At 37.8% G+C, this 13385-nt stretch overlaps 1 protein-coding gene across 1 annotated transcript in view; it reads right to left on the bottom strand.

Annotated features, from left to right (window-relative positions):
- Positions 1-13385, bottom strand: part of LOC114050248 (TATA box-binding protein-associated factor RNA polymerase I subunit A-like) — a 38898-nt gene continuing 25513 nt past the window's right edge. The window contains exons 9-11 of the mRNA XM_027871894.1: positions 13062-13185; positions 6526-6680; positions 1-476 (exon numbers count right to left, since the gene is read on the bottom strand). Coding sequence (XP_027727695.1) covers positions 361-476; positions 6526-6680; positions 13062-13185 — 395 coding nt within the window. The 3' untranslated portion in view covers positions 1-360. The remainder of the gene's footprint in view (positions 477-6525; positions 6681-13061; positions 13186-13385) is intronic.

The following is a 13385-nucleotide window of genomic DNA, read 5'->3' as shown; positions in this document are numbered from 1 at the left end:
AACATTATAGTTACAGTGAAGCTACAGTTATGCTGAAACAAGTTTTCTTTGCAAAACTGATTACAATAATTTTAACATAGAAAAATAGTTTTTTCTGAAGATCTGAAGATTGCTTCATTTAACCAAAGTACTTTGTGTACACATTTTTATAATACTTTACTTTCATAAAGTGCCTTCTTCACAGTCATTTTATGAGGCTGACGAGAAAATATTATTTCCCTCATTTTATAGATGTGGGAACTGAGTCTCAAAGCTGTTGAGACTTTCTCAAGATTACACAGATGTCAAAACTGGGACACAAATCCAGGTCTTTTGATCCTAACTCCAATGATCTCTTCATTATACCATAATTCTATAACACTAGAGTTCTTCTGAATCTAAGATATTGTGCTTCATCACAAATTTCTTCATTGTTTTAATACTCTTCTTTTGGACTTTATGACCTTGTTTAGAAACATACATAAAATATTTGCAACCTAAAAGACAAAAAAGTAGAGAATTTTAAAAATCTGACACAAAACTCTTAGTCTGTATCTCTAAATTGTGTTATTTTACTTCAACCTAATTTTATTATCTATGCCAAGAATCTCAATCCCATAGACCAGCCAAAATTACCTAGACCTTCTCTATCCAGAGGCATAAATTACCTGATTAATTCGATTCAACTTGACTCCCATTTACTGAATGCCTACTACGTGAATAGCTTGAGAAGATCATATTCTCCTGGGGGTAAACAATGTATACACAATGTGTATATGCAAAATGTGTCAGAATAAATACAAAGTGATTTCGGGGGAGGAGGAGGATTAACAAATGGGAGGACTCCTACAGAAGGGGGCATAGCCCATGCAAAGCCATGGGGCTGGGAGATAGACTTGCATGTACAGACAAGTAAGACAGTTTGGCTGCAAAGGAGAGCTTGTGGCAGGGAAATAATCTGTCATCAGTCTGGAAAGATAAACTGGAACTAGAGAGTGAAGGGCTTTAAAAGCCAAACAGATTAGTGTGTGTTTTATCCCAGAAGCCAAACTGAAGCTTCTTGAACAGGAGAACATGATCAGAAGTGAACTTCAAGATGATTTCCTGGTAGCTGCATGGAGGATGTTCGGAAGAGGGGGAGAGACTAGAGGCATAAAGACCAATTAGGAGGCGACTCCAACAGCTCGGGGGAGAAGTGATCACTGGGGCTGTCGCTTTATGTGGTGAGAAGGGAACAGGCATGAGACACTGAGAAAGTTGATAGGACTTGGCCTCTGGCTGAATATGGGTGGGGGGATAGGTGAGACAGTGAAGAGTCAAGGATGATGCCGAGGTCATGAACCTGGGGGACTAGAAGGATGGACCTCTAACAGAAATGTTGAAAAGGAAGAGGAGTCAAGATTGGGGGTTGAGAGGGATAATAAGTTCTGTTTAAAAATATTGAGATTGGGGCAGCTGGGTAGTACAGTGGATAGAGCACCAGCCTTGGAGTCAGGAGGACCTGAGTTCAAATAAGGCCTCAGACACATAACACTCACTAGCTGCGTAACTTTGGGCAAGTCGCTTAATCCCAATTGCCTCACCAAAAAAAAAAAACATATATTGAGTTTAATATGCTTATGAAACACAAAAGGGAGAAGTTCAGCAGGCAGCTGGTAATGCTGAATTAGTACTCGGGAGTGAGATGAGGGCTGGATATCTCACCTTGGAGAAGATGGGTGAACACATGGGAGGAAATGAGATCAATCAGAGGGAAAATGTAGACAAAAAAGACATGAGGTCTCAAGACAGAGCCCCGGGGCATTCTCACTCCTTCAGGCAAACACATGGATGATGATCCAGCAAAGGAGAATGAGAAGTAATTAGACAGGTGAGAGGAAGAAAAGGAAAATTCAATGTTACAAAACCCTAGGAAGGAGGGAATGGTCATTAGTACTTAAAATAGAGTAGAAAGGAAAGCACATTGCCTCTGGAGGGAGGGAACTGGGATTCAAATCCTACCTTAGACACAAACTGTACAACCTTGAGCAAATCATTTACTTTCCTTCTTGGGACTTGGTTTTCTCGTGGTAAAGTGAGGTACTAGATTAAACAGTTTCTGGGGGCCTTTTTTGCTTTAGATTTATGATCTCAAGAACTGAGAAAACCCATTGGATTTAGCAGTTAGTATATCACTGGCAGCCTCAAGAGCAGTTTCAGTTGAATAGTGGGGCTCAAAGTCATGTCACAAGGGAGTGCATAGTGAATGGAAGAAAAGGGAACAAAAGTATTTAGCTTATTCTAGGGGTTTGGCGATGACAGGGAAGGAAGATATAAGAGAAAGCTTGAGAGTATAGCAGGGTTAAGTGGAAACTCTTATGGATAGGGATGATCTGGGCATATTGTAGGCAATGGAGAGGAAGCAAGTTAAGAAAGAAAAATTAAAGATTTTATTAAGACAGTTGATGTTCAATGGGGTAAGGTCTTGGGAATGGATGATAACAGGGACATAGGTAAAGGGGCTGAGCTTTGGCATTTGAGACAGATTACCTCGTCCTCTGAGGTGGGAGCAATGGGATAGAATGGACACTGATTTTTAGGAGATATGAAGTATAGGTATCAGGAGAAGATGGAGCTCCTGATAGATGGCCCCAGCTGAGTTTTCCTGAAGAGAAATAAAGATTTAGATAGGAATATTGTGAATATACTAGAGATATAAATGTAAAACAAACAAGCAATGTGAGTCTAAGACCAGTGACTATACAACTGAATAAAATTGCTTTCCAAGATTAGTAACTGATATAATGTGCTGAAATTCATATGCTATGGTCATGCTTCTAACCCATCATCAAGACAGTGTGTGCTTTTTTTTATTTTAAAAATTCAATAAACATTTATTAAACTGTTTCAGTGATGGTGAACACACACACATATATCTATACACACACATATATATAATATATTGTATGTGATCTGTCACAATCAAAACTATACCATATACCAGTAAAATACCTAAATTCTCTATGACCCACGCCTTCCTCTGTATCTTCTGCACCAAAGCTCTTAGTGGTTTCATGGAGCAAAGATTAAGAACTTGGGCAAGGGGAGGAAGAGAGAAGAGCAAGATACCTACAGAGTTTGTCCATCAGTAAGTATGTGAGATGGAAAGATGAAAAATACAAACGGACAGTGATTTAGGTCTAGAATTAAACAAGAGGCTGAGAATGGGATAGACTGCCTTCAGGAAGTTGTAAAATTCCTTTCATGACTCCAAGTTTCTTCTAGAAACAAAGGCCCATCTTTTTAACACCAAATTTCACTGGTTCTATTATATGGCTATGAAATAAGAAATGCAACAGTCTCAAAAGTACTGAAAAAAGAATATTACACAGAGAGTAACAGAAAGACACATGGTACACATGAACATTGCAAAACTAACGAAGAACTTTGAAAAAGAATGGGAATAAAGAAGTCATCAGGGAAACATTAGGAAAGATAACATGTGGGTGATACAATCAAAGTGAAAGATGCATACTACTAACATTCCCCTGGTATCCTTCGGGAGACAGCAATGACTTCTAGAGCATTTGAGCAGACTCTCTGTAGTGAATTGGGGGGAGGGCATAGACAAGAATCACACATGACAGACAGGCCGAGATAGATTTAGAACAGCATCATGGGAAGGACTATTCACGCTGATGACATTACCGATCCATCTGAGTGTTTGAGGAATCAATAATAATAAGAATTAGGTTGTGTGGCTTGCTGTACCTTAGGATTTAAAATTACCATGAAGCACTGAGCAAATTATTGGTTATTTATTTTCCTAATCCAAGGTAATGAAAAGAACCTTATTAAAGAGACCAGTTATAGTGACTTCCTCAAAGGCAGTTTGGGTATTATCACACACACACAAAAAAAAAAATCAGGGATTTTTAACTTTTTTTGTGTCATGGAACCCCTTTTGGCCATCTGGTGGAAGCCTATAAACCCCTTCTTAGAAAAAATGTTCTTAAATGCATAAAATAAAATACATAGGATTGCACAGAAAGTCAATTATAATGGATTATAGTTATCAATATATTTTAATATATTTCAATATATATATCTTACTCTAAGATATGAGAAGGCCAGCTCTGCTTTGGTTGTTGCTTTTCATCCATAAGAATTAATCAAAGACTAGAATGAATTAAATTCCCATAGCCTCAGAAATATCCACACTGAGATATAAATACTAATTTGGCAAAGTAAGATTTAATTAATATATTGCACATTTGGAATCACATTTCTTTAAATGACTTGGGTATTATAGCAATCTCTGCTCCTCTTCATTAAGATTTAAATATATATTATAAATATATAATAAACATATAAATATATAATATATATTTTATATAATATATAATATAGTATATAAATGTATTATATATTATATAAATACAAATATATATTTTATATGATGTAATATATTATAATATAAATGTATTATAAATATATATATATATATAAAATATGTGTGTGTGGGTGTATTTATATGTAATAGTTATCTCCTTGACCAGGGAAATTTTATTCATCAACTTGGTTTGAAATTATATGAGCTATAATTATAATCATTTCGCCAAAGACATATATGTCTACAAAGACAAACAGCACTGTTTTGCGAACTGTTATATATGATTTCACTAAGTTTGATTACATGTCATATTTGTTGACACTTGTATTTCATAGATCATATTAAATAAGCTACATTAAATATAAAACACAAACATATAAGCTATATTAAATATAAAAATACTTTGTGAAACTATGCTATTCATTCAATAATCATTTATTCGGCTATATAACTATTTGTAATAATAATAATAATTTACTTTCTAAAAGTGTTTTCCTCATAAGTCTGTGAGAAAACTAAGACCCAGAGAGGCTAAATAACTTTCCCAAGGTCATTCAGCTAGTAGAGAGGGGGCAGAGTTAGGACTCAAACACAGGTCTTCTAACTCCAGAATTTATAATTATTTCTTGATGCCAAACTATATGGGAAGTAAGAGGATATCATAGGGAGGAGTGGAGGGAGGGTGGAGGATGTTGGAGTATAAAGATCAACAGAACTAGAGTCAAGGGAGATCTGAGCTTGGATCCTCTCTCTGAAACTTACTAGCTATAGGACAACAGACAAGTCATTTAACTTCTCAGTTTCCTCATCTATAAAAATTAATGATATTAATACCTGTAGTATTAATAGACTTGTAGTGTTAATGTTATTGTTCAGTCATTTCAGCAGTGTCTGACTCTTTGTGACCCCACTTGGCGTTTTCGTGGCAAAGATACTAGAGTGGGCTGCCATTTCCTTCTCCAGTTCATTTTACAGATTAGGAAACTGAGGCAAAAAGTAACTTGCCCAGGATCATACAGCTACAAAGTGTGTGAGATTTGAACTCAGGAAGATGAGTCTTCCTGACTCCTGGTACAGCACACTACCCAGTATCCCATCTAGCCGCCCTGTAGCATTAATACCTACAGTATTAGCAGGTAGAACCTGTAGTGTCTATCCCTCAAGTCTGTTGTAAGAGAAATGTTTTATAAGCCTTAAAGGGTCGTATCAATGCTAGTTATCATAATCAAAATAAATCTCTCATAAATTGAACTACGGAATCCAATCAAGGGCAGGACCTTTTTAGGATAATTTTATACTCCAGGAAGACAGATATTTTAGCAAACATCACTGTGAGACCCTCGTGTAGTCTTCTTTGAGCAGCCTCACTAAATATGCTTTGCTGGAAACTGACATTAACAGTCACTGCACAGCACTTATTTCCTTGCTCTCTGCCTCTCCACACTGAAGTGGTATCAAGAGAATGAGAGTTTTGTCAAGCAGCCAGCATAACTCACAAAGTAAAGACTGTCTCCTCTTTTCTCTTAGGAGGGTTTGTTTGCTGGGCTAACAGGCACATTTCTTTTCTTTATGGGAGAGATGCTGTCTTTTCTACACTGGAAGAAAAAATGAATCCCTACTGCTATTACTGCAACATGGCTAATAAATTATATCTTTCATTCCCTGACTGGAAAAAGCAGAGAACCCCAAAAAACCTTCAAGCTAGCAACAGACAGATCATTTAAGACAGCAGGCTGTTTCCAACTTCATCCTGCACCTCAAAGTCCCATAGAAATAATATTTTAAACCAACAGATAACAATACTAGTCAAACAATACTAGTCAAACATGATCATCCACATAAAAATGCACAAGGCACTCCCTTAACAGGGAGACCCGATCCCCAGGGATTCTTGCTAAGCATATTATCTGAATCTCTAATCACCTCCCCATCCTGCTTTGTTGAGGGCAAAAGACTATCCATTTGCAATACACTATACCCAATACCACCAAGTCTGAGGGTCTCTAGAGTATTATATAACTATTTGATTCAAACTTGTATGTCTCTGCCCATTGACTAATTTCAATTAAAGCAGCTATACAGATAAATATTCTTGGGACTTGAGGTCAACAGTAAACTCTCATACTCTCATAGTGATATACTTGACATAGGACAGAGGAATAAAAGGCACATACCTTTTCCCAACAGTATTCCAGATGTGAAAGCTTTTTCCAGTGCCAGGATCTTATTTTCCTTCCAATTCTTTTTTGCTAGATAGTAGCTGAAGTGAAATGTTGGCCACCAGTCCTTTCTAGAACTCCACCCCTCCTGAACCCAGTTGAGGTGCTTTCTAAAGAAGAAAAATGGGGAGAGGGAGTGTAGGGCCAGAAAACAGACTAACTTTAATAAAGCATTTGAAAAACAGAAAGGAAAACATTTTTAAATTAGCACCACATATGAGGGAGAACATTATGGAAATAAATCATTTTATTAACTTGCCATCTAACTTCCTTATTTTTCATTCATCCACTCAGGAAAAATTTTACTCAGCAACCTCACTTCATGAGTATATATGCTAGCAAGATCTACCATCTTAATCAACAATTCAATTTTTTGTTTATTATTTTATCTTATTCTCCATTTTGTAAATGGTATTTTATTTTTTTCCAATTATATGTAAAGATAGTTTCCAACATTTGTTTTTATAAGATTTTGAGTTGCAAATTTTTCTCCTTCTCTCTCTTCCCTCCTCCCTACCCAAGATGACAAGCAATCTGATATAGGTTATACATCTGCAATCATGGAAACATAATTCCATATTAGTCATGTTATAAAAGAAGAAACAGAACAAAAGGGAAAAGCCACAAAAAAAAAGTGAAAATAGTATTCTTCGATCTGCATTCGGACCCCATAGTTCTTCTTCAGGATGTAGATAGCATTTTCCATCATGAGTCTTTTGGAATTGTCTTGGAACATTGTATTGCTGAGAAGAACTGAATCAATCACAGCTGATTATTGCAGCTATGTATTACTGTTACTATGTAGAATGTTCTCCTGGTTCTGCTCACTTCACTCAGCAACAATTCATGTAAGTCTTTCCAAGTTTTTCTGAAATCCACCTGCTCATCATTTCTTATAGCACAGTAGTATTCCATTACATTCATATATCACAACTTGTTCAGCCATTCCCCAATTGATGGGCATTCCCCCAATTTCCAGTTCTTTACCACCACAAAAAGAGCTCAGTAATCCTATTTTACAAAAAACACAAGACAAATCGTTTGATTTTTGAAGGTAAGCATCTAACATACCTAGGGTTTATAACATCTTAGTTTTATAAAGTGCCTCTACACACCATACTCCACCAAAGAATCAACTATTAATCCTCAAAGAATCAATATTTAGAGATTTGGTTAAATGTACCAAACCAGGTAATTATCTGATCATTAAAGATCAATTCCAGAAAAAAATTAAGCTTCTCACAAAAATGTAATAGGTATTTTTTTTAAAAACTATACAAGAAAAAATTCAGATGTTTTCCTTCTTCTTCCTATACTGGCATGTAATGAAAGGTAAAAAAAGAAAAGAAAGAAAAAAGGCTAACAAGAAGAAGCCCATTTTTCTGAATATGCCACCAAATATAACATGGCCAGAGGTATCAGGATTGAAGCCACCCTCCAGTGAGATAAGAGTCATGCAGGAAGATGAAAAAAATAGTACACTATTATTATACTAGCTGCATGAGTTTTTCTCTCTTTCGAACCTATGCCATGGAAGAATTCTTCTGCAGGATTTTAAAAGTTATGGAAAGATATTACCATTAACATAACAAGTCATTTTCTTACAGTACACGGGCATAGGGTACTCACTTAGGAGTCCTTATTCACTCAACTCAAACTAGACATTCAAATGCCCAAGGCAGTGTATTGCTAGGATAACACACTCAGTTGGATAGCATGACAATCTCTATTCACCCCACAAGAATAAACAATAGGCCTTTTAGCTTCAGGCTTTGTACTTCATGAAGCTGAAAGGCCCTGAAGAGATGTTAAAGCACTGGTAGAGAAAGCTAAAGTATAAGAAATGAAAACCTGACATAGCAGGCACTTAGGAAATGTTCATTGGAGTAAGCAGTAAATCACCGTAACCCTCTCATGTTCACCTCCAAACAATCACAAAATAGTACCCCAAAACAAATCCTGAAACAGCAGAACCAGCAAAAAGATGGGGCAAAGCAATATTTTAGCCCAAAAAACTTGGAAGATTGGCAGGAAAGATCTGTCTCACTTGGGTAAAAGGGGAGCAAAGTCCAGGACAGGAAGCATCCCTGCAAGCCAGCAGAAAGCCCCACCTTCGCAAACCAGCAGGAGATCCTAAGCCCCAGTGCGGTGGAGTAGGCAAACACCAACACCAGGACTCCCATGTGCCTCAGCATAGCCAGGGGAACAGGCAGACTCCACGTCCAAGAACCACCATGAGCTTCGGCATAGCCCTGGGCAAACAGGCAACCTCAAGTGGCTGGACCTCCATGAGCTTCAGCATAGCCCTGGGCAAACAGGCAGCCACCAACCTTATGGGTGCCTAAGCAAACAGGCAGTTGCCAGCCATATGCTTCAGCATAGCCTCTGGCAAACATAGCCTCTAGTGGCCAAACTGCCATGTGCTTCAGAGTAACCTGGGGAAACACAGAAACACCTCACTGGTCCAGCCTCAGCACACATCAGAGAGCAGCACTCAGACTCCAGCTCAGCACCAGGTAAGCTGCCAGACCCCTACAGCCTCCAGCAGCACCAGCCATCCCCTACGACACCCCCTCAGTATAGCACCACATAGGAGGGTCCCCCACAGGCCTCAGGGCAACATCAGTACAACACCAGGTGGTAGGTAAACAGCAGCAGGTAAACGGTCAGGGCCTGCAGCCACTGGCACAAGAAGCCTGAGACAGTACCCCTTCCATCCTAGAAGGAAAGCTCAAATTTAAAAGAAAGGAAAAAGGCCAAAAAAGATGAGCAAAAAAAACAACAAAAAAATTTGACCATAAAAAGTTATTATGGTGACAGGGAAGACCAAGACACAAACTCAGAAGAGGACAAGAATGTCAAAATTCCTATGGGCAAAGCCCCAAAGATAAATGGGAAGTAATCTCAAGCCCAGAAAGAACTTATGGAAGAGCTCAAAAAGGAGCTTAAAAATCATATAAGACAGGCAGAAGAAAAATTGGGAAAAGAAATGAGAATGATGCAAGAGAATTATGAAAAAATTCAACAGCTTAGAAAAAGAAAACAATTGCTTAAAAAGTAGAACTGGCCAAATGGAAAAGGAGATACAAAAATCCATGGAAGAAAACAACTCCTTAAAAAGTATAGTTGGCCAAATGGGAAAGGAAGTACAAAAGCTAACTGAGGCAAACAACTCCTTAAAAGTTAGAACTGGGCAGGTTAGCAAGAAGCTGACGGCTCTATGAGACAACAAGAATCGATCAAAACAAATTCAAAAGAATGAAAAAAATAGAAGAAAATGTAAAATACTTCATTGGAAAAGCAACTGACAATGGACATTGGATGCTGGAAAAACAAGAGATAATGTCAGAATCATTGGACAACTTGAAAGTCATAATCGATAGGAGGACCTAGACAGAATCTTGTAAGAAATTATCAAGGAAAACTGCCCTGATATCCTGCAACCAGAGGGCAAAAGAGGCATTGAAAGAATACGCTGATCACTTCAGCAAAGAGGGCTCAAAATAAAAACTCCAAGGAACATTATAGCCCGGGGTGGGGAATCTGCATCCTCGAGGCCACATGTGGCCTTCTAGGTCTTTGGGTGAGGCCTTTTGACTGAGTCCAAGTCTTACAAAACAAATCCTTTTATTAAGGGGATTTGTTCTGTGAAGTTTGGATTCAGTCAAAGGGCTGCACTTGAGGACCTAGAGGGCCACATGTGGCCTCGAGGCTGCAGGTCCGCATCCCTGTTATAGCCAAATTACAGAACCATCAGGTCAGGGAAAAAATACTGAAAGTGGCCAGAAAAAAACAATTCAAATATCAGGAAGCCACAATTAGGATTACACATGACTCAGCAGCTGCAATATTAAAGTATCAGAGGTCATGGAACATGATATTCCAGAAGGCAAAGGAGCTAGGACTACAACCAAGAATCACCTACCCAGTGAAACTAAGCATGATACTTTAAGAGAAAAAATGGTCATTCAATGAAATAGAAGGATTTCAAGCTTTCATAAGGAGAAGACCAGAATTAAACAAAAATTGATGTCTAATATCAAGACCGAGAGAGCCTAAAAAGGTAAAAAGGGAAAGGAAAACATACAGGAGTCAATGAAGCTCAACTGTTTAAATCCCTACATGGGAAGATGACACTTGTAATTCTTAAAAACTGTACTACTAATAGTATAGCTAGAAGGAATATACATAGACAGAGGGTACGGGTATAAGGTGAATTTGAGGAAATGACATCAAAAATAATTAAGAGATTAGAAAAAGGAGTACACTGGGTGCAGAAGGAAGGGAAAGGTAGAATGGGATAAACCATTTCACATGAAGAGGCACGAGAAACCTATTAAAGTGAAGGGAAAGATGGGAGGGTGGGCAATGGGCATCACTTGAACCTTACTCTCATCAGTATTGGCTCAAAGAGGGAACAATATACACAATCAGTTGAATATAGAAATCTATCTTACCCAACAGGAAAGTAGGAGGGGAGAAGGTTAAGAAAAGGGGGAGGAAAAAAAAAAAAAGAAAAGGGGGAGGGAGTGGGAACTGACAAGAGAAGGCAGATGGGGGCAGGGAAGTGGTAGACAGAAGAAAAACACTGTCAAGGAAGGAAAGGATGAAAGAGAGAGAGGACAAACAGGAGGAAAAATTGGATGGAGGGAAATACACAGTTAGTAATCATAAGTGTGAATGTGAATGGGATGAACTCTCCCATAAAACAGAAGTGGATAGCAGAGTGGATCAAAAACCAGAACCCTACAAATACTTGTTCTTTACAAGAAATACCCTTGGGGCAGCTAGGTGGCGCAGTGGATAGAGCACCGGCCCTGGATTCAGGAGAACTTGAGTTCAAATTCAGCCTCAGACACTTGATACTTACTAGCTGTGTGACCCTGGGTAAGTCACTTAACCCCACTGCCTAGCCAAAAAAAAAAAAAAAAAATACACTTGAAGCAGAGACACACACACAGAGTAAAGGTAAGGGGCTAGAGCAGAGTCCATTATGCTTCAGCTAAAGTTTAAAAAAAAGAAAAAAGGCAGGGGTAGCAATCCTGATCTCAGACAAAGCAAAAGCAAAAATAGACTTAATTAAAAAGAAATAAGGAAGGAAACTACATCTTGCTAAAAGGTACTATAGACAACGATCAAACAAGAGATAGTGAGCATTATGAAATATAAAAGAGATAACTTTGATTATACTAAATTAAAAGGCTTTTACACAAATAAAACCAATGCAACCAGGATTAGAGGGAAAGCAGAAAGCTGGGAAACAATCTTTATAGCAAATATCTCTGATAAAGGTCTTATTTCTTAAATATATAGAGAATTGAATTAGATTTTTAAGAATATAAGCCATTCCCCAATTGATAAATGGTCAAAGGATATGAAAAGGCAGTTTTCAGATGAAATCAAAGCTATCTATAAGCATGAAGAAGTCTTTTAAATCACTTTTGATTAGAGAAATGCAAATTAAAACAACTGCGAGGAACCACTTCACACCTATCAGATTGGCTAATATGACAAAAAAGGAAAATTATAAATGTTGGAGAGGGTGTGGGAAAATTGGGACACTAAATGCACTGTTAGTGGAGTTGTGAACTGATCTAACCATTCTGGAAAGCAATTTGGAACTATGCTCAAAGGGCAACCAAACTGCATACCCTTTGATCTAGTAATACCACTACTAGCCCAAAGAGATCCCAAAGAGATCATAAAAGAGGGAAAATGACCTACATGTGCAAAAATATTTATAGCTGTCATTTTGTGGTGGCAAAATTTTGGAGATTGAGGGGATGCCCATCAACTGAGGAATGGCTGAACAAGCTGTGGTAAACGAATGTAATAGAATACTATTATGCAATAAGAAATGATGAGCAGGCAGATTTCAGAAAAACCTGGAAAGACTTACATGAACTGATGCAAAATGAAATGAACAGAACCAGGAAAATATTGTACACACTATCAGCAACATTGTGTGATGATCAACTATGAATGACTCAGCTTTTCTCAGCAACACAATGATCCGAGACAAATACAAAGGACTCATGAAGGAAAATACTAACCACATACAGATAAAGAACTGATGGACTCTGAATGAAGATTGAAGCATACTTTTTTCACTTACTTTATTCTTTTTCATTTTTTTCCTTTTGATCTTCTTTCACAACTATGACCTATATGGAAATATGTTTTTACATGATAGCACATGCATAACCTATATCAAATTGCCTACCATTTTCGGAAAAGAGGAGGGAAGGGAGGGGAGGGAAGGAGGGAGAAAAAATTGGACTCAAAATCTTACAAAAATGAATGCTAGAAATTGTTTTGACATGTAATTGGGGAAAAAACAAAATACTAAAAAAAAAAAAAAAAAGAAATGAGAACCTGTTAAAATTGACAAGATACAAATCCTCTTACTTTTCCTACATCACTGGGACTAGCCAGAATCCTGGACCATTGTGTTTCTGCTGTCTCAGCTATGTAAGATACTTCATACTTACTCCATCATTATTTGTTTCAGGTACTTCGCCAAGTACTTCCAAGCAGTTATGTTCTCAGTGCAACCAGAAAAATCTAAGACTGCAAATAGAACTTCCAGCCCCAGTTTCTGGTGTTCTTCTTTCTCTGCAATGGTCATGCAAGGTCAAGTTAATGTACAGCGTTGAACTGAGAGAGGCTCAAAAGTTATAGTCATTAGGTTACTGCTGGCTACTAAATATTCTGGTCTGGTTCATAGGTCAGAGTAATGTATTGTATTAAGCATGGCCTGTGGGGGGGGTGTGTGTGTGTGTGTGTGTGTGTGTGTGTGTGTGTGTGTGTGTGTG

The sequence above is a fragment of the Vombatus ursinus genome, unplaced genomic scaffold (assembly GCF_900497805.2).
Source record: "Vombatus ursinus unplaced genomic scaffold, bare-nosed wombat genome assembly UNPS02014798.1, whole genome shotgun sequence".
Lineage (NCBI taxonomy): Eukaryota > Metazoa > Chordata > Mammalia > Diprotodontia > Vombatidae > Vombatus > Vombatus ursinus.
This window is presented reverse-complemented; position numbering and strand designations above follow the sequence as displayed.